At 42.5% G+C, this 27968-nt stretch overlaps 1 protein-coding gene and 1 pseudogene across 13 annotated transcripts in view; both read left to right on the forward strand.

Moving 5' to 3' along the window:
* The window catches only part of Catspere2 (cation channel sperm associated auxiliary subunit epsilon 2), a 189553-nt gene that overhangs the window by 137748 nt on the left and 23837 nt on the right, over nt 1-27968 (forward strand). For 8 of the 13 annotated variants that reach the window (NR_160909.1, XM_030255583.1, XM_017321741.1 and 5 more), the window contains 4 exons: nt 1858-1910; nt 19475-19525; nt 20507-20540; nt 20609-20688. Coding sequence is in view for 11 of the 13 variants with exons in the window: in XM_030255583.1 (XP_030111443.1) it covers nt 1858-1910; nt 19475-19525; nt 20507-20540; nt 20609-20688 (218 nt within the window). In the remaining 2 variants the exon portion in view is untranslated. Of the gene's footprint in view, nt 1-1857; nt 1911-19474; nt 19526-20506; nt 20689-26187; nt 27958-27968 lie in introns of those variants that run through there. The other 5 variants (NR_155538.1, XM_017321751.1, XM_017321745.1 and 2 more) reach the window with 4 other exon arrangements.
* Gm8010 (predicted gene 8010) lies at nt 22256-24040 on the forward strand (annotated as a pseudogene).

The following is a 27968-nucleotide window of genomic DNA, read 5'->3' on the forward strand; positions in this document are numbered from 1 at the left end:
TTTCCCCCCTTTGCTTCATGCTTTTATATTTTCATAAGATATTTTCTTTATTTACATTTCAAATGTTTTCCCCTTTTCTAGTTTCCCCTCTGAAAATCCCCTTTCCCCTCCTACCTCCCCCTGCTCCCCAACCCACCCACTCCCATTCCTAGTCCTGGCATTCCCCTATACTAGGGCATACAGCCTTCATAGGACCAAGGTTCTCTCCTCCCATTGATGACCGACTAGGCCGTCCTCTGCTACATATATAGCTAGAGCCACAAGTTCCACCATATGTTTGCTACATATAAAGCTAGAGCCACAAGTTCCACCATATGTTTTCTTTGATTGGTGGTATAGTTCCAAGAAGTTCTGGGGGTACTGGTTAGTTCATATTGATGTTCCTTCTATGGGGCTAAAGTCCCCTTCAGCTCCCTGGGTATGTCTCTGGCTTCCAAACTGGGGAACATGTGCTCTGTCTGAGTATCCACTTCTGTATTTTCCAGCCACTGGCAGAGCCTCTCAGGATACAGCTATATCAGGCTCCTTTCAGCAGGTTCTTGTTGGCATCTGCCTAGTGTCTGGGTCTGGTGGTTGTTTATGGGGTGGATCCCAAGTGGAGCAGTCTCTGGATGGTCCTTCCTTCAGGCTCTGCTCTGAACTTTATAACTCCTTCCATGGATATTTTGTTCCCCATTCTAAGAATGAACTTTTTAAAAAAGAATTACTTATTTTATGTATATGAGTACACTGTAGCTGTCTTCAGACACACCAGAAAAGGGCATCAGATAATATTACAGAAGTGAGTGAGCCACCATGTGGTTGCTGGGAATTGAACTCAGGACCTCTGCAAAACCAGTCAGTGCTCTTAACCACTGAGCAGCCTCTCCAGCCCTCAACCATGTCTTCTTAAGCTTTCTTTTAAGGCTGACACAAACATTATTTTAGCTACAGAAGCTGTGTATAATTTTTAGGCAATATATTTCTAAACATTGACAGCAGAGTAAAGTGTTGGTCAAGAGACTTGATGACATTAACGTTTGAACTGTAAACCTAATGTGTCTAGTTGGAAAAGCAAAAAGTTCTCTTATTTTCAGAGCACAGTCGTAAGTCTGTCATGTCCTTTGTGGAAAAACATTGGATCTCTTCAACAATGGAGGGATTTAGAGGCAAATACAATATATTTACCAAGTCATGGTGAGGCAAAAAACAGGAGGATTAACTGAGTCCAGAGTGCAGAGACAAACTTAACAGTATAACAATGCCCTATATCCAAAGAAAAAAGGGAGAGTATATATATATATATATATATATATATATATATATATATATATATATATATATATATACATACACATACATACATACATACATATAACAGACTCTGTGCTGGCTGCTAGGCTACCCTATCCACAGGTAGTTCATTGTCTTTAAACAAATAAATACAGATGCTGGGGATGCAGGGACACAGGGTTTCCTGTAATCACAGCCTGTGCAAGGAAACAGTAGGATATCACACATGTGAGGTTAGGGCGTTTAAAACAAATACCATAGGCTGTGTACACAGCCTATCAGTAGATGACCTGTTAGTCCTCTGATTATACACGAGGGCTAGGGAAACCAGAAGGAGCAAAGCAAGAGAGACTGCTACATGCAAGGACATTCAATTCCCTGACAAGTTGCCACTTGAATTAAGCACATGATAGATGCCTGCAACCATGGAGTAGATAGGGGTGCAGCAGAAGAGGTAGAAGACAAGGGAAGAAATTCAGTCTGTGTTTCTAACCTGAACTATAACCATCTTTGGCTCGACCTCTAGCTTATATCATTCAAAGTCAGAGCTGCTCAGTTCACTTTGTAAAATTATTTCATTTTTAGGTGTTCGAAATCGATGTTGGCTGCGATTCAAGTAAACACATTATGGTTCAAGGGTAAGTATATTACTTCTATTTGTTGGGGCTTACACTGTTGAGGTTTGGCCTTTTGCTATGTCTTGCAATGCTACATAGTGGCCCCCAGAGCCTGGTTGCCCCGAGGGACAAGAGAATCCACATATAAACCCGAGGAACATTATGTGACCTTGCCCAGCAACTCATCCCTGATTGGTGAATAAAGATTCCTACAGCCTATAACTGGGAAGAATTGAGGTAGGTGGAGTGTGGTGGTGTGAATATGCTTGGGCTAAGGAGTGACACTATTAGGAGGAGCATCCTTGTTGAAAGAAGTGTGTCACTGTGAGGGTGGACTTGGAGACCCTCCTCCTAGCTGCCTAAGGATGCAGAGTCTGTTCCTGGCTTCCCTTGGATGTAAATGTAGAACTCATAGCTCCTCCTGTGCCATGTCTGTCTGAAAGCTGCAATGATAATGGACTGAACCTCCAAAACTGTAAGCCAGACCCAATTAAATGTTGTCCTTAGAGTTGCCTTGGTGTGGTGTCTCTTTACAGCAGTAAAACACTAAGACAGCAGTTGGTACCAGGGACTGAGGTATTAACATGGCAGGGCTGAAGATGCTTTTGTTTGGAGGAATGTGGATTTGGAGATTTTGGATTTGACCAATGATTCTGTTTCTTCTATTGTATCTTCAATGCGTGAGATTTGTTCTTCCATCTCTTGTATTTTACTGATGAAGCTTGTCTCTGTAGTTCCTGCTCACATTTCTTAATTTTTCATTTCCAGAATTCTCTCAGTTCATATTTTCTTTATTGCTTTTACTTCCTTCTTTAGTTATTAAACAGTTTTATCCATTTACTTCAACTGTTTGTGTTTTCATTTTTTTTATTAGGTATTTTCCTCGTTTACATTTCCAATGCTATCCCAAAAGTCCCCCATACCCACCCCCCAATCTCCTACCCACCCACTCCCCCTTTTTGGCCCTGGCGTTCCCCTGTACTGGGGCATATAAAGTTAGCAAATCCAAAGGTCCTCTCTTTCCAATGATGGCTGACTAGGCCATCTTTTGATACATATGCAGCTAGAGACAAGAGCTCCGGGGTACTGGTTAGTTCATATTGTTGTTCCACATATAGGGTTGCAGTTCCCTTTAGATCCTTGGGTACTTTCTCTAGCTCCTCCATTGGGGGCTGTGTGATCCATCCAATAGCTGACTGTGAGCATCAACTACTGTGTTTGCTAGGCCCCGGCATAGTCTCACAAGAGACAACTATATCTGGGTCCTTTCAGCAAAATCTTGCTAGTTTATGCAATGGTGTCATCATTTGGAGGCTGATTATGGGATGGATCCCTGGATATGGCAGTCTCTAGATGGTCCATCCTTTTATCTCAGCTCGAAATTTTGTCTCTATAACTCCTTCCATGAGTGTTTTGTTCCCAATTCTAAGAAGGGGTAAAGTGTCCACACTTTGGTCTTCGTTCTTTTTCAGTTTTGTGTGTTTTGCAAATTGTATCTTATATCTCGGGTATACTAATTTTCTGGGCTAATATCCACTTATCAGTGAGTACATATCATTTCAGTTCTTTGTGATTGTGTTACCTCACTCAGGATGATGCCCTCCAGGTCCAACCATTTGCCTAGGAATTTCATAAATTCATTATTTTTAATAGCTGAGTAGTACTCCATTGTGTAAATGTACCACATTTTTTGTATCCATTCCTCTGTTGAGGGGCATCTGGGTTCTATCAAGCTTCTGGCTATTATAAATAAGGCTGCTATGAACAGAGTGGAGCATGTGTCCTTCTTACCAGTTGGGACATCTTCTGGATATATGCCCAGGAGAGGTATTGCGGGATCCTCCAGTAGTACTATGTCCAATTTTCTGAGGAACCACCAGACTGATTTCCAGAGTGGTTGTACAAGCTTGCAATCCCACCAACAATGGAGGAGTGTTCCTCTTTCTCCACATCCTCGCCAGCATCTGCTGTCACCTGAATTTTTGATCTTAGCCATTCTGACTGCTGTGAGGTGGAATCTCAGGGTTGTTTTGATTTGCATTTCCCTGATGATTAAGGATGTTGAACATTTTTTCAGGTGTTTCTTAGCCATTTGGTATACCTCAGGTGAGAATTCTTTGTTCAGCTCTGAGCCCCATTTTTTAATGGGGTTATTTGATTTTCTGGAGTCCACCTTCTTGAGTTCTTTATATATACTGGATATTAGTCCCCTATCCGATTTGGGATAGGTAAAGATCCTTTCCCAATCTGTTGGTGGTCTTTTTGTCTTATTGACGGTGTCTTTTGCCTTGCAGAAACTTTGCAATTTTATGAGGTCCCATTTATCGATTCTCCATCTTACAGCACAAGGCATTGCTGTTCTATTCAGGAATTTTTCCCCTGTACCCATATCTTCGAGATTTTTCCCCTACTTTCTCCTCTATAAGTTTCAGTGTCTCCAATTTTATGTGAAGTTCCTTAATCCACTTAGATATGACCTTAGTACAAGGAGATAGGAATGGATCAATTCTCATTCTTCTACATGATAACCGCCAGTTGTGCCAGCACCATTTGTTGAAAATGCTGTCTTTTTTCCACTGAATGGTTTTAGCTCCCTTGTCGAAGATCAAGTGACCATAGGTGTGTGGGTTCATTTCTGGGTCTTCAATTCTGTTCCATTGGTCTACTTGTCTGTCACTATACCAGTACCATGCAGTTTTTATAACAATTTCTCTGTAGTACAGTTTTAGGTCCAGCATAGTGATTCCACTGGAGGTTCTTTATCCTTGAGTAGAGTTGTTGCTCTCCTAGGTTTTTTGTTGTTCCAGATGAATCTGCCGATTGCCCTTTCTAATTCGTTGAAGAATTGAGTTGGAATTTTGATGGGGATTGCATTTAATCTGTAGATTGCTTTTGGCAAGATAGCCATTTTTACAATGTTGATTCTGCCAATCCATGAGCATGGGAGATCTTTCCATCTTCTGATATCTTCTTTAATTTCTTTCTTTAGAGACTTGAAGTTCTTATCATACAGATCTTTCACTTCCTTAGTTAGAGTCACGCCAAGGTATTTTATATTATTTGTGACTATTGAGAAGGGTGTTGTTTCCCTAATTTCTTTCCAGCCAGTTTATCCTTTGTGTAGAGAAAGGCCATTGACTTGTTTGAGTTAATTTTATATCCAGCTAGTTGATTGAAGCTGTTTATCAGGCTTAGGAGTTCTCTGGTGGAATTTTTAGGGTCACTTATATATACTATCATATCATCTGCAAAAAGTGATGTTTTGACTACTTCCTTTCCAATTTTAATCCCCTTGATCTCCTTTTGTTGTCTAATTGCTCTGGCTAGGACTTCAAGTACAATGTTGAATAGGTAGGGCGAGAGTGGACAGCCTTGTCTAGTCCCTGATTTTAGTGGGATTGCTTCCAGCTTCTCTCCATTTACTTTGATGTTGGCTAGTGGTTTGCTGTAGATTGCTTTTATCATGTTTAGGTATGGGCCTTGAATTCCTGATCTTTCCAAGACTTTTATCATGAATGGGTGGTGGATTTTGTCAAATGCTTTTTCTGCATCTAACGAGATGATCATGTGGTTTTTGTCTTTGAGTTTGTTTATATACTGGATTACGTTGATGGATTTCCGTATATTGAACCATCCCTGCATCCCTGGGATGAAACCTACTTGGTCAGGATGGATGATTGTTTTGATGTGTTCTTGGATTCGGTTAGCAAGAACTTTATTGAGGATTTTTGCATCGATATTCGTAAGGGAAATTGGTCTGAAGTTCTCTATCTTTGTTGGGTCTTTTTGTGGTTTAGGTATCAAAGTAATTGTGGCTTCATAGAATGAGTTGGGTAGAGTACCTTTTTTTTTCTATTTTGTGGAATAGTTTGTGAAGTACTGGGATTAGATCTTCTTTGAAAGTCTGATAGAACACGGCACTAAACCCATCTGGTCCTGATCTTTTTTTGGTTTGGAGACTGTTAATGACTGCTTCTATTTCTTTAGGGGATATAGGGCTGTTTAGATTATTAACCTTCTTACACGCGTTCTCGCGACCGGCCAGGAAGAACACAACAAACCGGAATCTTCTGCGGCAAAACTTTATTGCTTACATCTTCAGGAGCAAGAGTGCAAGAGAGCAAGAGCTCTATTGCTTACATCTTTAGGAGCCAGAGCGCAAGAGCGCAAGAGTGCAAGAGAGCGAATGGCGAAACCCCGTCCCTTTTTAAGGAGAATTATTCTCCGCCTAGGACGTATTACTCCCTGATTGGCTGCAGCCCATCGGCCGAGTTGTCGTCACGGGGAGGGCAGAGCACATGGGGTGGAAAACTACCCTTGGCACATGCGCAGATTATTTGTTTACCACTTAGAACACAGGATGTCAGCGCCATCTTGCAACGGCGAATGTGAGGGCGGCTCCCCACAGATCCCCCTTTTCTTTTAATAAGAGCAATAGGCCACCCATATTAATGAGAGTGGAGATAGAGGTCAAATCCCCAGTGTGCAGGTAAAGGAGCTGTACACATAACCTCCTCCCAGGTTTATCACCCAGAGGGGTCCTGGTCTGGTCCCGTGTCATTTTACCTGGGGAGAAGGACACTTGGACACTCAACCTTCTTGAAAGATGACATGTCTCCCTAGAATAGGCTCATATATGCCGCAGAGCCCTTCTACTGCAGTGCTTAGCCGTGCAACTCTCTCGGGCTGCTGAAGCACACTCACTCTATCCCGTGCAATGAGACTAGCCTCGTGGGGTGCAAGAGCTGAGTGGCCAGCGACCTATTGCTTAAGCATAGATAACCATATATCAGGGGAAGCACTATGTTCTAGAGCTGCAAGTGCCTGGGCAATAACCACCTTGTCTCTCCTAGTTTGGGCCTTAAGCTTACAGACCAACCAAAGAAGCAACACTAATCCACAGCAAAGTATATCTCCAAATAATATCAATCCCACCCATTCCTTAAAGAAGGAAAATGCTGAGGAGATCCAATTGGGTAATCCTTTGGTCAGGGACAGGTCCAAGCGCATGGAGTTGACCTGAATGATGGCAATTCTCAATTCCCGAAGGGTCTGTTCAAATTCAGCCGTCCAATTCTGTAACATATACTGAGAAAGACTTTTTGACAAATTAGCTGCCCTAGTAAATTTCTCATACTGAATGGAAGTAACGGACAATCCCGGAAACTTTTGTTCACATCCCAGCTGAGCTATTTGCCATAATGCATCTAGTTGTTCCTGGACAAGATCTATGCGTTGATTCATTTCTGCCCATGGAGCATTTTTGGGATTGGAGGATGGCGGCCGCTAATCCTGCATTAGTGAGAGGTCCCCCGAGCTCCCGACAAACCCTGAGCCAGTCTTGTAAACCTTTGTTCTTTCTTGGGGCTATGGCCGCTCTGCATTCCTGCGTGGCTTGCTCATAAATAAGCTATTCTACCAGAGGTGCGGCTTGCTCTGAATCTCCAAAAATACGCTCTGCTGCCTCTGTCATTCTGGCCACAAAATCTGAGAAGGACTCCTGAGGTCTCTGGACGATCTTTGTTAGTTGTCCAGTGGCCTCACCTGCTCGGGAGAGCGCCTTCCAGGCCCTAATAGCCTTTTCATCTGATTCAGAACTACTAAGAACTGGCTCCTTGAGCTCACCTAGTGATGAGTATAGTCTCCTTCTCCTAGAGACCTCCGCTAATTGATCTTTTTTCTTTTCCTTCCTTCTAATCTCTCCCCAGGTATTCTTACCTGACCTAAACTTTTCCTCGGGTTCAAGACCCGTGGAAAGGCCTGTATACTTATTTTGTGAACCATATTTCCTCTTTGCTCCTACTCTCTCTCCCCGCTTTACTTCTGATAGATTGCCCTGAATTTCATCCAGAATTTTCAGCCCTGCCTTAACTGCTTGATAACATGTGAAAAGGAACAAAAAGGCTCCTAACACTAGAGAAAGTTCAAGGCCAAACATACCTTGTAAAGCTATTTCCCACTTTACTTCTGATAGACTGTCTTGAATTTCGTTAGAAAGTTCAAGGCCAGACGTACCTTGTAAAGCTATTTCCCACTTTACTTCTGATAGACTGTCTTGAATTTCGTTAGAAAGTTCAAGACCAGACTTACCTTGTAAAGCTATACTTACGGGTACCCTGTTCCCCAGCTGAAAAGTTCTGAATTCATGCAGTTGAATCCTTCTCAACAGTCTGTTTTGTGGGAACACTTCATTACCACCGTTCCCCAGCTGAGGAGTTCTGAATCCACGCAGTTGAATCCTTCTCAACAGTCTGTTTTACGGGAACACTTCATTACCATGACCCGCAGTTCTGGTTCCGGAATGAGGGATCTTCCTTGCGCCGGTGATGGTAACCGTCCCGGGTTTTCTCGTCCCGGGATTTCTCGTCCCAGGTCTTCTCGTCCCGGGTTTCAGCACCAACTCTTACACGCATTCTCGCGACCGGCCAGGAAGAACACAACAAACCGGATTCTTCTGCGGCAAAACTTTATTGCTTACATCTTCAGGAGCAAGAGTGCAAGAGAGCAAGAGCTCTATTGCTTACATCTTTAGGAGCCAGAGCGCAAGAGCGCAAGAGTGCAAGAGAGCGAATGGCGAAACCCCGTCCCTTTTTAAGGAGAATTATTCTCCGCCTAGGACGTATTACTCCCTGATTGGCTGCAGCCCATCGGCCGAGTTGTCGACACGGGGAGGGCAGAGCACATGGGGTGGAAAACTACCCTTGGCACATGCGCAGATTATTTGTTTACCACTTAGAACACAGGATGTCAGCGCCATCTTGCAACGGCGAATGTGAGGGCGGCTCCCCACATAACCTGATCTTGATTTAACTTTGGTATCTGGTATCTGTCTAGAAACTTGTCCATTTCATCCAGGTTTTCCAGTTTTGTTGAGTATAGCCTTTTGTAGAAGGATCTGATGGTGTTATAGATTTCTTCAGGATCTGTTGTTATGTTTCCCTTTTCATTTCTGATTTTGTTAATTAGGATGCTTTCCCTGTGTCCTCTAGTGAGTCTGGCTAAGGGTTTATCTATCTTGTTGATTTTCTCAAAGAACCAGCTCCTTGATTGGTTGATTGTTTGATTAGTTCTTCTTGTTTCCACTTGGTTGATTTCACCCCTGAGTTTGATTATTTCCTGCCTTCTACTCCTCTTGGGTGAATTTGCTTCCTTTTGTTCTAGAGCTTTTAGGTGTGTTGTCAAGCTGCTAATGTGTGCTCTCTCTAGTTTTTTTTTTTTTTTTTTTTTTTTTGGAGGCACTCAGAGCTATAAGTTTTCCTCTTAGAAATGCTTTCATTGTGTCCAATAAGTTTGGGTATGTTGTGGCTTAATTTTCATTAAACTCCAAAAAGTCCTTAATTTCTTTCTTTATTCCTTCCTTGACCGAGGAATCATTGAGAAGAGTGTTGTTCAGTTTCCACGTGAATGTTGGCTTTCTATTATTTATTTTGTTATTGAAGATCAGCCTTAGTACATGGTGATCTGATAGAATACATGGGACTATTTCAATATTATTGTATATGTTGAGGCTTGTTTTGTGACCAATTATGTGGTCAATTTTGGAGAAGGTACCATGAGGTGCTGAGAAGAAGGTATATCCCTTTGTTTTAGGATAAAATGTTCTGTAGATATCTGTTAAGTCCATTTGTTTCATAACTTCTGTTAGTTTCACTGTGTCCCTGTTTAGTTTCTGTTTCCACGATCTGTCCATTGGTGAAAGTGTTGTGTTGAAGTCTCCCACTATTATTGTGTGAGGTGCAATGTGTGCTTTGAGCTTTACTGAAGTTTCTTTAATGAATGTGGCTGCCCTTGTATTTGGAGCATAGATATTCAGAATTGAGAGTTCCTCTTGGTAAATTTTACCTTTGATGAGTATGAAGTGCCCCTCCTTGTCTTTTTTGATTACTTTGAGTTGGAAGTCGATTTTGTTAGATATTAGAATGGCTACTCCAGCTTGTTTCTTCACACCATTTGCTTGGAAAATTGTTTTCCAGCCTTTTACTCTGAGGTAGTGTCTGTCTTTTTCCCTGAGATGAGTTTCCTGTAGGCAGCAAAATGTTGGGTCTTGTTTGTGTAGCCAGTTTGTTAGTCTATATCTTTTTATTGGGGAATTGAGTCCATTGATATTCAGAGATATTAAGGAAAAGTAATTGTTGCTTCCCGTTATTTTTGTTGTTAAAGTTGGCATTCTGTTCTTGTGGCTGTCTTCTTTTAGGTTTGTTGAAGGATTATCTTCTTGCTTTTTCTAGGGCATGGTTTCCGTCCTTGTACTGGTTTTTTTCTGTTATTATCCTTTGAAGGGCTGGATTCTTGGAAAGATAATGTGTGAATTTGGTTTTGTCGTGGAATACTTTGGTTTCTCCATCTATGGTAATTGAGAGTTTGGCTGGTTATAGTAGCCTGGGCTGGCATTTGTGTTCTCTTAGTGTCTGTATAACATCTGTCCAGGCTCTTCTGGCTTTCATAGTCTCTGGTGAAAAGTCTGGTGTAATTCTGATAGGCCTGCCTCTATATGTTACTTGACCTTTTTCCCTTACTGCTTTTAGTATTCTATCTTTATTTAGTGCATTTGTTGTTCTGATTATTATGTGTCGGGAGGAATTTCTTTTCTGGTCCAGTCTATTTGGAGTTCTGTAGGCTTCTTGTATGTTCATGGGCATCTCTTTCTTTAGATTTGGGAAGTTTTCTTCTATAATTTTGTTGAAGATACTTGCTGTTCCTTTGAGTTGAAAATCTTCATTCTCATCCACTCCTATTATTCGTAGGTTTGGTCTTCTCATTGTGTCCTGGATTTCCTGGATGTTTTGAGTTAGGATCTTTTTGCATTTTCCATTTTCTTTGATTGTTGTGCCGATGTTCTCTATGGAATCGTCTGCACCTGAGATTCTCTCTTCCATCTCTTGTATCCTGTTGCTGATGCTCGCGTCTATGGTTCCAGATTTCTTTCCTAGAGTTTCTATCTCCAGCATTGCCTCACTTTGGGTTTTCTTTATTGTGTCTACTTCCCTTTTTAGGTCTAGTATGGTTTTGTTCATTTCTATCACCTGTTTGGATGTGTTTTTCTGTTTTTCTATAAGGACTTCTCCCTGTTTGGTTGTGTTTTCCTGTTTTTCTTTAAGGACTTGTAACTCTTTAGCAGTGTTCTCCTGTATTTCTTTAAGTGAGTTATTAAAGTCCTTCTTTATGTCCTCTACCATCATCATGAGATATGCTTTTAATTCCAGGTCTACCTTTTCAGGTGTGTTGGGGTGCCCTGGACTGGGCAAAGTGGGAGTGCTGGGTTCTGATGATGGTGAGTGGTCCTGGTTTCTGTTAGTAAGATTCTTAAGTTTACCTTTTGCCATCTGGCAATCTCTGGCGTTAGTTGTTATAGTTGTCTCTGTTTAGAGATTGTTCCTCTGGTGATTTTGTTACCCTCTATCAACAGACCTGGGAGACTAGCTCTCTCCTCTGAGTTTCAGTGGTCAGAGCAGTCTCTGCAAGCAAGCTCTCCTCTTTCAGGAAAGGTGCACAGTTATCTGGTGTTTGGACCTCCTCCTGGCCAAAGATGAAAGGCCCAAAACAGGATCTTTCTGAGAAGCTGTGTTGCTTTGGCCTGTCACAGAAGCCGTTGTTTCAGTAGTCCACATTCTCACCTGTGTAGACTACTTTCCGCGGAGTCCTGAAACCAAGATGGCTCCCGTGGAACCTGAGGCAGAAGCCTCCCGGGCCGGGCGGACACCTGTCCTCTGGCCCCGAAGGTGGCTGGTTGTCTGGAGCCGAAAATGGCACTGCCTCAGGAGCTCTGTGACTCTCGCCTCCCAGAAGCTGCTAGCCTCTGTAGTCCACACTCTCACCTGCAGACTGCCTGCCGCGGAGTCCTGGAACTGAGATGGCTTCCGCGGAACCTGAGGCAGAAGCCTCTCGGGCCGGGCGGACACCTGTCCTCTGGCCCTGAAGGTGGCCGGTTGTCTGGAACCGAAAATGGCGCTGCCTCAGAAGCTCTGTGGCTCTTGCCTGTCCCAGAAGCTGCGAGCCTCTATAGTCCCCACTCTCACCTGCAGACTGTTTCCTTGGTTTTCATTAAAAGATTTGTTCTTTTTCTCCAATTGTTTGTGTTTTCTGGGATTTCTCTAAGCAGTCTATTCATTTCCACTTTGAAGATTTCTACCATCCTCATGGAGTTGGCTTTAAGGTCTTTTTCTTGTGCTTCACCTATGTTGGAATATTGAGGGCCTGCATTAGTGGGATGACTGAGCTCTGGTGGAGACATTTCCCTGGCTACTATTGATTGTGTTCTTATGCTGGCATCTAGGCATCTGGGCTTGCGGTGATTATAGATCCAGATGACAGTATGTGAGTTTGTCTCTGTTGGGTGGGTGTTTTGTTTTTGGGTTTCTCCTCTTTGGGTGTTTTGGAGAGTGTGATGGGCTATGTGTTGCCTGTTTTCCTGGTCTACTCAGGTGCTCAAATGAAATGCCTGCTAGTGTTAGAGGCTGACGTGTAGTGATGAGGGGAAAGGGGGGTTAGGAGGAGATAGGCTGTGGGATCTACAGGAGATGGGGCAGTGGTGAGTGTCTAAAGCTGGTATTCTGTTACAGTGTTAGGGATGAGATTCTACCTTTAGCCTTTTGTAAATATTTGCTTACTCATTTTCTATTGAAACATACTTAGGATTTTTTCAGGTATGTACTACAGAGTGGTCAGTCCAAGCTTTAATTTATTGAAAAAAATGTCACAATGGCTGACCTGTGGATGCAGTGCTGCCATCTATGTATGGGGGTCCCAATTTCCCCATAACCTCTCCAAGATTTGTTGATTTCTGTTTTGGGTTTTACATTTTAACTAGATAAAATTGTGTATTTGCTAAGTACACCATGGTGTTTTGAAGTCATTATGGAACGATTAAATCTAGCTAATTAAAAGTTATGTTGTCCAATATGAACTAACCAGTACCCACCCCCACCACGAGCTCATGTCTCTAGCTGCATATGTATCAGAAGATGGCCTAATCAGCCATCATTGGAAAGAGAGGCCCATTGGTCTTGCAAACTTTATATGCCTCAGTACAGGGGAGCACTAGGGCCAAGAAGTGGGAGTGTGTGGGTAGGGGAGTGGTGGAGAGAGTATGGGGGACTTTTGGGAAAGCATTGGAGATGTAAATAAAGAAAATACCTAAAAATAAAAAATAAAAAAAAGTTATGTTGTCTCTCATAAACGCTGGAATCCTGAAAAAGTTGGCTCTAATGCCAGTGAAGGAATGGACTTGCTTAGTGAGGCAAAAACAAGCAGGCAAAAGCAATAGATTCCAAGGAAGGTGTGGCCCAGATTAGAGGTGGTTCTTCCCACCTCAAGATCTGGATTAAGCTGTGTCTTCCTGTCTCAAAGAATCAATTCAGCAGTAGATCTTTCCATTTCAAATTAAGCAAAAATCCCTCACTGACAGGTCCCTACATTTTGTGCAGGCAGTAGGGTATTAATTCCAAATGCAGCCAAATTAATAACCATTGTGTATTGCCATTACAGTAGGCTTCAAAAATTCAATTTGTGGCTGACCGGTCACCATGTGGTATAATAAACTTCTTATGCTTATTATTCCGAAAGACTATTCATTGTAGTTTGTGAACAAATGTTCGTTCTCACTTTCTTTCTTACAAAATTATAATAAGAGTATACCAGAGAAAACCCGGCCTGATCAGGGTCACAAGTCTCTTCCGGTCCACACCAGCCGCGGGGTACCTTGGGCACGGAGTCTCCGGATACCCACAAGGTCCCCACAGGAGCCTCCATGGGATCTTAAGACATCTGATGAGTGGAACACAGCGTCTGCTCCAAACCAATCGTGGGGGCCCTGAGACTGCATTAATTAGGGAAGCAGAAAACCTGGCCTGATCAGGGACTCAACTGGAACACAACTTCTGCCAAAAGGCAGGTTCGAACACCAGATAACTGGGCACCTTCCCTGCAAGAGGAGAGTTTACCTGCAGAGAATACTCTGACCACTTAGACTAAGGAGAGAGCTAGTATCCCAGATCTGCTGATAGAGGCTAACATTATCACCTGAGAAACAAGCTCCAGAGAGTACCAGATGGTGAAAGGAAAATGTAAGAATCTTACTAACAGAAACCAAGACCACTCACCAACATCAGAACGCAGCACTCCCACCCCACCCAGTCCTGGGCACCCCAACACACCTGAAAAGCTAGACCCAGATTTAAAAGCATATCTCATGATGATGGTAGAGGATATCAAGAAGGACTTTAATAACTCACTTAAAGAATGGGGCTGGTGAGATGGCTCAGTGGGTAAGAGCACCCGACTGCTCTCCCGAAGGTCAGGAGTTCAAATCCCAGCAACCACATGGTGGCTCACAACCATCTGTAACGAGATCTGACGCCCTCTTCTGGAGTGTCTGAAGACAGCTACAGTGTACTTACATATAATAAATAAATAAATCTTAAAAAAAAAAAAAAAAAAAAAGAAATACAGGAGAACACTGCTAAACAGGTATAAGACCTTAAAGAGGAAAGACAAAAATCCCTTAAAGAATTGCTTGAAAACACAACCAAACAGGTGATGGAATTGAATAAAACCATCCAAGACCTAAAAATGGAAGTAGACACAAGAAAACACAAAGTGAGGCAATGCTGGAGATAGAAACTCTAGGAAAGAAATCTGGAACCATAGATGCCAGCATCAGCAACAGAATACAAGAGATGGAAGAGAGAATCTCAGGTGCAGAAGATTCCATAGAGAACATCGGCACAACAATCAAAGAAAATACAAAATGCAAAAGGATCCTAACTCAAAACATCCAGGAAATCCAGGACACAATGAGAAGACCAAACCTACGGATAATAGGAGTTGATGAGAATGAAGATTTTCAACTTAAAGGGCCAGCAAATATCTTCAACAAAATTATATAAGAAAACTTCCCAAACCTAAAGAAAGAGATGGCCATGAACATACAAGAAGCCTATTCCCCAATAAAAAGACATAGACTATCAGACTGGCTACACAAACAGGACTCAACATTTTGCTGCTTACAGGAAACCCACCTAAAGGAAAAAGAAAGACACTACCTCAGAGTGAAAGGCTGGAAAACAATTTTCCAAGCAAATGATCTGCAGAAACAAGCTGTAGTAGCCATTCTAATATCGAATAAAATCAACTTCCAACCCAAAGTTATCAAAAAAAAGCAAGGAGGGACACTTCATACTCATCAAAGGTAAAATCCTCCAAGAGGAACTCTCAATTCTGAATATCTAAGCACCAAATGCAAGGGCAGCCACATTCATTAAAGACACTTTAGTAAAGCTTAAAGCACACATTGCACCTCACACAATAATAGTGGGAGACTTCAACACACCTCTTTCATCAAAGGACAGATCGTGGAAACAGAAATTAAACAGGGACACAGTGAAACTAACAGAAGTTATGAAACAAATGGACTTAACACATATCTACAAAACATTTTATCCTAAAACAAAAGGATAGACCTTATTCTCAGCACCTCATGGGACCGTCTTCAAGATTGATCATATAATTGGTCACAAAACAGTCCTCAACAGATACAAAAATATTGAAATTGTCCCATGCATCCTATCAGACCACCATGTACTAAGGCTGATCTTCAATAACAACATAAATAATGGAAAGCCAACATTCACATGGAAAATGAACAACACCCTTCTCAATGTTACCTTGGTCAAGGAAGGAATAAAGAAAGAAATTAAAGACTTTTTAGAGTTTAATGAAAATGAAGCCACAACGTACCCAAACCTTTGGGACACAATGAAAGCATTTCTAAGAGGGAAACTCATAGCTCTGAGTGCCTCCAAACAGAAACTAGAGAGAGCACACACTAGTAACTTGACAACACATCTAAAAGCTCTAGAAAATAAGGGAAGCAAATTCACTCAAGAGGAGTAGACTGCAGGAAATAATCAAACTCAGGGGCAAAATCAACCTAGTGGAAACAAGAAGAACTATTCAAAGAATCAACAAAATGAGGAGCTGGTTCTTTGAGAAAATCAACAAGATAGATAAAACCTTAGTCAGACTCACTAGAGGGCACAGGGACAGAATCCTAATTAACAAAATCAGAAATGAAAAGAGAGACATAACACCAGATCCTGAAGAAATCCATAACACCATCAGATAGTTCTACAAAAGGCTATACTCAACAAAACTGGAAAACCTGGACGAAATGGACAAATTTCTAGACAGATACCAGGTACCAAAGTTAAATCAGGATCAAGTTAACGATCTAAACAGTCCCATATCCCCTAAAGAAATAGAAGCAGTCATTAATAGTCTCCCAACCAAAAAAAGCCCAGGACCAGATGGGTTTAGTGCAGAGTTCTATCAGACTTTCAAAGAAGATGTAATTCCAGTTCTGCACAAACTATTCCACAAAATAGAAATAGAAGGTACTCTACCCAAATCATTCTATGAAGTCACAATTACTCTGATACCTAAACCACAGAAAGATGTAACAAAGATAGAGTACTTCAGACCAATTTCCCTTATGAATATCAATGCAAAAATACTCAATAAAATTCTTGCTACCCGAATCCAAGAACACATTAAAATAATCATCCATCCTGACCAAGTAAGTTTTATTCCAGGGATGCAGGAATGGTTTAATATATGGAAATCCATCAACGTAATCCATTATATAAAAAAACTCAAAGACAAAAACCACATGATCATCTCCTTAGACACGGAGAAACCATTCGACAAGATCCAACACCCATTCATGATAAAAGTCTTGGAAAGATCAGGAATTCAAGGCCCATACCTAAACATGATAAAAGCAATCTACAGCAAACCACTAGCCAACATCAAAGTAAATGGAGAGAAGCTGGAAGCAATCCCACTAAAATCAGGGACTAGACAAGGCTGCCCACTTTCTCCCTACCTTTTCAACATTGTACTTGAAGTCCTAGCCAGAGCAATTTGACAGCAAAGGAGATCAAGGGGATACAAATTGGAAAAGAAGTCAAAACATCACTTTTTGCAGATGATATGATAGTATGTATAAGTGACCCTAAAAATTCCACCAGAGAACTCCTAAGCCTGATAAACAGCTTCAATCAACTAGCTGGATATAAAATTAACTCAAACAAGTCAATAGCCTTTCTCTACACAAAGGATAAACAGGCTGAGAAAGAAATTAGGGAAACAACACCCTTCTCAATAGTCACAAATAATATAAAATACCTTGGCGTGACTCTAACTAAGGAAGTGAAAGATCTGTATGATAAGAACTTCAAGTCTCTAAAGAAAGAAATTAAAGAAGATCTCAGAAGATGGAAAGATCTCCCATGCTCATGGATTGGCAGGATCAACATTGTAAAAATGGCTATCTTGCCAAAAGCAATCTACAGATTAAATGCAATCCCCATCAAAATTCCAACTCAATTCTTCAACGAATTAGAAAGGGCAATCGGCAGATTCATCTGGAATAACAAAAATCCTAGGATAGCAAAAACTCTTCTCAAGGATAAAAGAACCTCTGGTGGATTCACCATGCCTGACCTAAAGCTTTACTACAGAGCAATTGTGATAAAAACTGCATGGTACTGGTATAATGACAGACAAGTAGACCAATGGAATAGAATTGAAGACCCAGAAATGAACCCACACACCTATGGTCACTTGATCTTTGACAAGGGAGCTAAAACCATCCAGTGGGAAAAAGACAGCATTTTCAACAAATGGTGCTGGCACAACTGGTGGTTATCATGTAGAAGAATGCGAATTGATCCATTCCTATCTCCTTGTACTAAGGTCAAATCTAAGTGGATCAAGGAACTCCACATAAAAGCAGAGACACTGAAACTTATAGAGGGAAAAGTGGGGAAAAGCCTTGAAGATATGAGCACAGGGGGAAAATTCCTGAATAGAACAGCAATGGCTTGTGCTGTAAGATTGAGCATTGACAAATGGGACCTCATGAAACTGCAAAGATTCTGTAAGGTGAAAGACACCGTCAATAAGACAAAAAGTCCAACAACAGATTGGGAAAGGATCTTTACCTATCCTAAATCAGATAGGGGACTAATATCCAATATATATAAACTCAAGAAGGTGGACTCCAGAAAATCAAATAACCCCATTTAAAAATGGGGCTCAGAGCTAAACAAGAATTCTCACCTGAGGTATACCAAATGGCTGAGAAGCACCTGAAAAATGTTCAGCATCCTTAATCATCAGGGAAATGCAAATCAAAACAACCCTGAGATTCCATCTCAGACTAGTCAGAATGGCTAAGATCAAAAATTCAGGTGACAGCAGATGCTGGCGAGGATGTGGAGAAAGAGGAACACTCCTCCATTGTTGGTGGGATTGCAAGCTTGTACAACCACTCTGGAAATCAGTCTGGTGGTTCCTCAGAAAATTGGACATAGTACTACTGGAGGATCCCGCAATACCTCTCCTGGGCATATATCCAGAAGATGTCCCAACTGGTAAGAAGGACACATGCTCCACTCTGTTCATAGCAGCCTTATTTATAATAGCCAGAAGCTTGATAGAACCCAGATGCCCCTCAACAGAGGAATGGATACAAAAAATGTGGTACATTTACACAATGGAGTACTACTCAGCTATTAAAAATAATGAATTTATGAAATTCCTAGGCAAATGGTTGGACCTGGAGGGCATCATCCTGAGTGAGGTAACACAATCACAAAGAACTGAAATGATATGTACTCACTGATAAGTGGATATTAGCCCAGAAAATTAGTATACCCGAGATATAAGATACAATTTGCAAAACACATGAAACTGAAGAAGAACGAAGACCAAAGTGTGGACACTTTACCCCTTCTTAGAATTGGGAACAAAACACTCATGGAAGGAGTTATAGAGAAAAAGTTTCGAGCTGAGACAAAAGGATGGACCATCTAGAGACTGCCATATCCAGGGATCCATCCCATAATCAGCCTTCAAATGATGACACCATTGCATAAACTAGCAAGATTTTGCTGAAAGGACCCTGATATAGCTATCTCTTGGGAGACTATGCCGAGGCCTAGCAAACACATAAGTGGATGCTCACAGTCAGATATTGGATGGATCACAAGGGCCCCCAATGGAGGAGCTAGAGAATGTATCCAAGGAGCTAAAGGGTTCTTCAACCCTATAGGTGCAGAACTAACCAGTACCGTGGAGCTCTTGACTCTAGCTGCATATGTATCAAAAGCTGGGCTAGTTGGCCATCAGTGGAAAGAGAGGCCCATTGGACATGCAAACTTTATATGCCCCAGTACAGGGGAACGCCAGGGCCAAAAAGTGGGAGTGGGTGGGTAGGGGAGTGGGGGGGGAGGGTGTGGGGGACTTTTGGGATAGCATTGGAAATGTAATTGAAGAAAATACCTAATAAAAAATATTTTTTAAAAAAGGAGTATACCGAATATAAGAGGTAAATCATAAATATTTATAAAACTGATTAATAAAAGATCATTGTTAAGGCCACACACTGATCCCAGAGACTTTGATTTAGTAAATGAACTATCTAACAATCTCCAGTTGAAGAACCACCGTGTGCAGTGATGAAATGTTTATGCAAATGCAGGAGCAATGACCTACAACGACATTAATTTTTTTCATTTTTGTAGATTTAATAGGAGTGGATGTCAACGTCGAGATTTCTCTTATGTGATCGACAAGTAAGAAATACTCCTAATATAGTCAATTATATTGCCCCTAGTAGTTTATAATCAGCAAGTACTTAGTGTTTGTAACACTATTGGCATGCATATTTAAACACAGTTTCCAAATGTAAGAGAAAAGAAAAGCTGTAGAGATGACCAGTAAGTAACCTTGGCTGAAACACTTCTAAGACACACTTAGCATTATCCTCACTGTTTCAATTGGTTAAACGGACCAAGTATCATTTAGACTCAAATCTCTTATCTGTTCCTTCTGATTTAAGATAGCCAAATAAGAGTATTTGTTCCCACCTCTCTTCTCTACACGACTGTGTAATGAACCTAATTAGAATTTACATGTCCCCTGAGTTCACAGAGGAGAAGGATTCCATTATAGGAATAAATTAAATGTAGGGAATAACTGGGGTTTTAAAATACACTTGTCAGACCCAGAGAATCGGCTCAGTGGATAAAGTTCCAAACCTATGGAAATCCAAGCAGAGTAGCATCCATCTTAAATTCCAGTGTGCTGACAGGGAGAGGAATCAAGAGAATCTTGCAGACAAGCTGGACTGACATATGCAGTGACAAACAGCAATGTGGAAGGGATGGACCAACTCTAGAGGTTGTCCTTTGACCTGCATATGCATGCCACACACACACACATATACACACGCCACATTCACACAAATGTATAAACCCACAATCAACACCACCCTAAATAAATTATGCTTTTCGTTTTTATTTATTTTAATGTTTATTTATCTATTCTATGTACATGAGTGTCCTATCTGCATGTATATATGCATGGCAAAAGAGGGCATCGGGTCCCATTAGAGTTGGTTGTGAGCCACCATGCAGTTGCTGGGAACTGAACTCAGGATCTCTGGAAGAGCAGCCAGTGCTCTTAACTTCTGAGCCATCTCTCCAGCCTTTACTTTTTAAAATGGAAGGGAAGAATAAGCAGAAAATAACACATGTCTTTTTTTTTTTAAACAGGGAACTTCTGAGAGAAAGTCTATCTGACAATTTGGTAAGAAACCTATAAATGTGTCTGTGTGATAAGTGGACACAACAACTGAAGCATTTTTCTTTCTACAGAAAGTAAGGTACGACGTGGCAAAATATGGCTGCCCTCTCACCCTTGAATTGGGACAAATGTTTCAACCCATAGTAGAATTGTAAGTTCATACCCACTTGGGAAATTAGTTTGTGTGCTGCAAAAATGGCTTGGTTGTTAAGAGATCATTCTGTACTTACAGAGGACCTGAGTTCAGTCCCCAGCTCCTACACAGTGGCTCACAACCACCTACAATGCCAGGTCCAGGGAATCTGATGTCCTGATCTGGCCTCCTTGGGCTGGGAAGGGCTTGGCTTCTCTCAGGTGGGGAGGGCAAGAGTGGTAGCTTAGTGCTTCACTTTATTTTGCTGCCAGAGAGTTCCTACTGGGGTCCAGAAGGCTTCTGCTCTCATGCATTGCTGCTTGCCTTACTTCTGCAACCCACCCTGCTTGTAAGGTCTGTCAGGTGCCTATCTACCCACATCACTCATTGAAACCCTCTGTGCTATAGGCCTAATCCTCTCTGGTTTATACCTTCTAATTTTCCTGGGCACCAAGGCTCATCCTCCCCCTACTGAGACCTAGTTTTGTAGGTTTTTTTTTTTCCTTGTTTTATAACAAGGTCTTTGTTTCTCCAGAGTTAAAATAAATGCACAATAAATGGTAAAAGTCACATGTTCTTTCCCAATAAAGCTCTTTAATTCAGCTTATCAGCATTCAGCACCCATTTCCCAACAATTACCACATCAGATACTTCCCCCAAGTACTGGGCCAAGCACTAAGAATTTAAGGATTGAGGATGGGATGTCTGCCCTCAAAAGATGGACTAAGTAAATACAAAAGCTGATATGCCAAGTTGTCTTATAGACAAGAATGAAGTGGGTAGTAGGTATTGGGACACAAAAGGAAAGAATCCACCCTAGCTATGAGGGGTCCTGCTCCTGGCTCTGGAAGATATTCTGGAACCGTGTACTGGACCCTTAAAGGATGACGAACAAATACTTAGCTGGACCCAGAGGGAAGGTCAAAAGAGCCTGGATATCAGTGAATTTTATCGGAGAAGCCTTTCAATGAGAATGGAAGTTTGAGGACAAAAATGTATAAACGTACAGTGTTAGGTCGCATGTCATGTGAAGAGCACCAGCAGAAGAGGCTGGAAAGGTGATCAAGGGTCAAGACCATGCAAGGCTCCCATCTGTTCCCTTCCTTTAGGACGGTCATGACAGTGAGCATTTGCTTTAGCTGTAGCTCTCTGGATTTTAGGGGAAGACATCTAAGTAGGGAGACCTGATGGCAAAATACTATTCAGGAGGTGGGGAATGATTGAAAGGGTAACTTGGACCAAGAAGTACATCTCTGTTACAACTGTGTTACTGTAGTCAGAAAGAGTTGACAACTGATATGTGTGAGTGGTGAGGGAGACAATGAAGATGGATCAGTCAAAAGTCCACAGCACATCTATATATCTTCAAACATTTGAACCAGAAGCTCATAGCCACCATATGTCTTAGGATTCCTATTGCTATGAGGAAACGTCAGGACCAAAAGCAACTTGGTGGGGGTGGGGGATGAGGGGCGGGAAGAAGGTTGGTTCAGCTATAGTTTTTAGTACATCATCCAGCAATGTCAGGCAGGAACCTGGAGGCGGGAGCTGCCTGGTTTGCTTGATCTGCTTTGTTAAAAAACCCAGGATCGGCTTCCGGCGGCCGCCTACTGCGACCAGGGTGGTCTGCACTGTCACCCATGGATCAGCGCGGCGTCGGCGACGGCCTTTCGCTGAGCTGGCCCGGAGGCTGCGATCCCTGTGCGTGCAAGCCGAGGCCCCGCGGCCATGAACGGCAAAGAAGGACCAGGAGGGTTCAGGAAGATGAAACATAACGCCTTCCCACATAACCAAAGGAGAGAGGAGAAGGATGCCAGTTTGTCTTCGCCGGTGATGCTGGCCTTCAAATCACTTCAGCAGGAGCTGGACACCAGGCACGACAAATATGAGAGACTTGTGAAGCTAAGCCGGGATATTACTGTGGAAAGTAAGAGCACAATTTTTCTTCTCCATAGGATTACAAGTACTCCTGATATGGAGGGAGATACTGACTGAATCAGAAAGTAAGCTGGATGGTGTCAGACAGAAGATCCTGCAGGTAGCCCAAGACCTGTCGGGGGAAGACATGCACCAGTTCCATTGAGCCGTCACCACAGGACTGCAGGAATATGTGGAGGCTGTCTCTTTTCAACACTTCATCAAAACTCGTTCATTGATCAGTATGGAAGAGATTAACAAGCAGTTGGCATTTACAGCAGAAGACAGTGGGAAAGAGAGCAAGACTGCTCTAGGCATGAACCTGGTTCACAGACATACATGAACGCACAATATGCATACACATAAAATAATAAGGAAATCCACTGCAGCCTGACTAAGATGACTGCCTCCCGTGGACGGACAAGAGAAGCAGCTGGTTACATGGAGACTGAAGCTCACCCCTGTTGACTACCTGCTGGGCGTGGCCGACCTAACTGGAGAGTTGATGCGGATGTGTATTAACAGTGTGGGGAACGGGGACATCGACACCCCCTTTGAAGTGAGCCAGTTTTTACGCCAGGGCCAGGTTTATGATCGTTCATTGGCAACACTGGGGCCTATGAGGTCTCTAAGAAGCTATACACCTTGAAACAGAGCCTGGCCAAAGTGGAGAATGCTTGCTATGCCCTTAAAGTCCGGGGTTCCGAGATTCCTAAGCACATGCTGGCAGACGTGTTTTCAGTTAAAACAGACATGATTGATCAGGAAGAGAGCATTTCTTAAGCAGCCCCACTCTGCTAAGGAGCTCCTGGGCAACCAGTTGGTGAGACTGTTCTGAGTGTGCATCTGAGTTTATTGTGGCTTCTGTAGACGTTCCCAGTTGTACTAGTTTGAAGTTGTAAACAGCTGTATATAAGTTTGTCCACAGGGATGTTGTTTCTTACACTCACTCGCATTTGCATACAGTGTTTGTATATGTGCTTGCTCTATTGTTGTGTGAACATGCTTCCGATTGCACTTTCTGCCACACCTACTTTAGTTCACTTTGAACTTGGAGTGACATTTTGGGTGGAAGGAAGTCTCTTAAGTGGGTGATTCTGTCTATGGAGGGAAAAGTGTGGTGAAACTTCTAGAGTGAGCTTCCTCAGCAGTATCATGGCAGGCCTTTAACGTGGGCTCAGTACATGAAACAGCAGTTTAAATATGTTAAGTTATCAGTGTTTTCTAAGTGCAAGTTTTGGTGGTAGTATAATGAGAATTCACTTAAAATTCTGGTAAAGTTTAGGTCGTTTTGAATTCGTAGGAAGCAGTTCTGAAGAGTTGATGGATATCTGGATGTTCACTTTCCCACGTCAACTTCTCCTTTCTCACAGATGTGGAAAGGAAGGAGCTGACACTGGTCATCACTGGTGACGCTGAGTAACTGACTCTACACTCGTGTGTAGGTTGTGAGCAGCCAGGCCCTTTGTCGTGTGTTAGGTGTGGTGCACTTTCCTACCCCAGCCGTCCTGGGACCCGCAGAGGAGCAGCCACAGTGCTCCCAGTGCTGACAACCCAAGCCTTTACCCTGCCCTTGGTGTTAGCTAGCGATGTTGCCAAAGAAAAAGAATTATGTGTAATTCAGCAATAAGACAATGGCCAACACTGGAGGGAGTGTTGGGCATGGGTTCATCTCCCCAGTCAGTCAGAGTCATCTGTGGTGAGAGCCTGGCTTGAGCATGGCCTACGGCTGACAACACCACATGCTTTCAACGAGTTCTGTGACTTTTCACAACTTAGATACTGGGCTTTATTTTTGGAAAGAATATCTAATTGTAAGGCTGGTTCTTTGAAAGTGTAATTTTCCAAAAAGTCTCACCAAAAGTAAAATAAAGTGTATACATGCCTGGTAAGTTAAAAAAAAAAAAAAAAAAAAAAAAAAAAAAAAAGAGGATCACCAGCACTGCCCACAGTTAGCTGGGCCATCCTATCTCAATTATCAATCAAGAAAATGTACTGTAGGCTTATCCAAAGACTAATCTGGTGGCTGCATTTGTCCAATGGAGACTCCCTCTACTAAAATGAACCTAGTCTGAACTAATTGCATAAAATCTAGCCAGCACAGCCTTGATGAAGTATCCCCTTCACTAACTGAGAACACTGTTCCTGGATGGTCTCTTTCTCCCATATCATCTCTCCTGTCTCTATTAGAGTCCCCTCACATTAGAGTCTGAGAAACAGAGTGCACATAATGAATATATATGTTGAAAGAGGGGTAATTGCATACACTATAAGGCCTGGGTAGTCTGGCAGTGGCTGTCTTCACACTACAGAGCATGAGAACCCAGAAGCTGCACAGGCCCAGAGACCGGATGCCTTGCAATCCAAGTCTATAAGTAAAGACACGGAGGATTCACTCCACACCAGAAGGCTGAAGCAGCTTAGTTCTGATGTCAGCGAAGGAAGGCAGAGGCAGCTCACCAGTAGAGCAAATAAGGCCAATGAACACACCCCCAAGACACAAAGGCTAAGAGGTGAAAAGGAAAATGTTTCCTTCTTGGGTGTCCTTAAGTCTGTGTCACTGGAGGAAGTTACTTACTGCCCACCTTCGGGTGGTGACCAAGAAAATCCTTCACAGGCATGCTTGGAGATGAGTTAACTAATCTAAACTAACCCCTCACAGATGTGCACAGAGCCTTGTTCTTGGATGATTCTACTTCCTGGCAAGGTGGCAACCAGTATCAACCATGACACCCCCTGTCCTAAATCATCATGCAAACGTGCATTCAGTAAAGAATGGAGCAGCAAAAAGGGCCCTCTTGATGAAACAGCAGCTACTGTGCACACTGTGAGATTCTTCCCTTGTCCAGCTTTTATGCTGCTCTAAACATAGCTAATAGAAGAACGAGTTAACAGAAGGGATCCTCCAAGAGATCAGTAAGGAGGGCTCCTCAATTCCCAAAGTAGGATTTCCATAGGAAAATTACCAACAGTAGCGAATCTAGATGCCAATTAGTGACATTCCTGCATTCTCGGATTTAATTAGAATTCTAGTCAACCCTAACGAAAATGTATTAAAATAAGCCCATGGAAGGAAGTCTCTCTGGCACTTATTCACAGTGAAGCAAAACTCTAAAATGACATATCATGCAATGCATGCTTTTTCCACAAGAGGGCACTGTGGGCCTTCACAAATTCTCCTAGTGACCCTTTTGTCCTTAAGCATTTTTACACTCAATTCTTTAGAAAAGGAAAGAAACAAAACCAAACCTTAACATTTATTGGAGGGGGAAGTTAAGTTGTCAGACCTCTTTCAGACCCTGTTCTCTCCTTCCACTTCCTGGGTTGCAGGGGTCAAACTCAGGTCATCAGGCTCCAAAGCAGTGTCTTTTCCTGCTCAGCCATTCCTTTTCAACCCCCCCCCCCCCCACCGCCACCCTAGCTCTTAGGAAATCAAGAATTCTATTGATAACTTAAGATGCAATCAAACTCCTGTTTCCACCTCAAACTACAAACTTGTGAGTGTCCTGGCTTCTTCTGTGGCAAGAGTCCAGAGCACTCGAGTGAGGGTGTTTTCTTTGTTTTGTTGTCTTTAATTTTCTGTGGTTCTCCCTGACTCAGACACCAAGCCACTCCCTCCTCAGCATGCCTGTTTGAGAACTGAGCTTCTGAGCTCTTCATGGTTTCACAAAACTAGTTAACGCAGAAGCAGAAATGGTCTCCCAGGAATTGTTTTTAACACTGAAGCTTTCCTCCGCACTTTGAGAGAATTGGACAATGACCAGTTGTGCTAACAGCGTTTGGAGACCAGCATACCTTACCCAGACTGAAACCTGGCTCCAATAGCTTTGAAGTAAATCAGAGATCTGAGCGAGGAACAGGACGAGGATCTAGAATTTTCAAGGTATTCAAGACAAGGATTTAGTATTGTTAAGGAACAGCTAAAACAAGGATCTTGTGGTTTTTGTAAACCAACACAGAGCTTTCAAGAGACAAATTGTCATTTGAAAGTGAAGGTACAGTTCAAGAATCAGGAGGAGCCTAGAAGCAAAAACTGGACACTACAATCTGAGTCTCCAGGGAAATTCCCACCCAATGAGTGGGACAATTTCATTCAGATATGTGAGCAATAAGGAGTCTGGAAAGTAGGGACAGGGCGTTCCAAAATTCAAGGCCCTTCTCAGCTACACAGTGAGTCTGAGGCCTGCCAGCCTGAACTATGAGACTCTAAAATGAGAAGAGGGGCAAGGAGAAAGGAAGAGAGAGCAGGAAGCCAGGAGAGGGAGGTGCGGAGAGGAGGCAGTAGTGTAACCATTTAAGTTCTACAATGCAAAGGTGAACAGTTATTAATAGCAACTATATCTTTGCTCTCAAGCCTCTATCTATCTATTATTAAATAGCAAAAAAAAAAATCTTCATATAAGTACCAGCTTTCTTTCAAAACTGCATGGGTCTAAGGGAACTGCTCTCAGCTTTGTGTGGCTAATGTGTCCTGTGCCAGTATCACGAGGGAGTACCCTCTCCATGCGGGAGGGTGGCTATGTCTACTGTTGCTGTGGAGAGTCTTCCCTGCCTTACCTCAGCTCTTTTGGCTGCTGACTACAAGATTCAGTCCATATTCCAGCTGGCCCCACCTAGGAAGCAGGTAGGAAGTCCAACCTTCAGTACATAACCCTGTGGTCTCACTGTCCACGACATGACTTGTGATTTAATGACACCATGAGACCCTTGCTTTGTCTTTCCACCTCTCCCATCCCCTTTTGCATGTCATCAGGACCCCACCAGTCCCATTTTATCAATATGTGGTCGTTAGGGCAATGGAGAAGACTTAAGGTTCACATTCTACGTCTTCTCTATTGTTAGGTTTTTGTTTTGAATAAAATTTACTCCATGGGGCTGGACCTAGTGGTGCACACCTGTAATCTTGGCACTCGGGAGGTGTACACGCCAAGAGCAGGAGTTCAAGTCCAGCCTGGGCTCCAAAGTGAACTCCAAGGTTCAAAATGAGCAGCGGCTGCATTGAGATCCTGTCTCAAAACAAGGCTCATTTATTTCATTCAGTTGGGGGAAGTAGACCTAGCAATCAGATACAATCAAATCACAGATCAATATCTGTAAGAATCGGGGAGTTCCAGTAACTTCCCTGGGGTCAGAGGCTAAGAAACGATAAGACAGGATTCAACCACCAGGAATGGCACGTTCGTGTGATCCCAGCACTTGGGAAGTAGAGATAGAGAACCAGGATCTCAAGGGCTCCTTCACTTCATAGTAAGCTTGAAGCCTACCTGGGCACTTTGAGATACTATCTCAAAAATAAGTCAACAAAAAAAGATTTACACTTAAGACCATGAGACTTGCAAGCTGCAGGCCCTCTATTTGACACTAAGCTGTCATTTTTGTGT

The sequence above is a fragment of the Mus musculus genome, chromosome 1 (genome assembly GCF_000001635.26).
Source record: "Mus musculus strain C57BL/6J chromosome 1, GRCm38.p6 C57BL/6J".
Classification (NCBI taxonomy): Eukaryota; Metazoa; Chordata; class Mammalia; order Rodentia; family Muridae; genus Mus; species Mus musculus.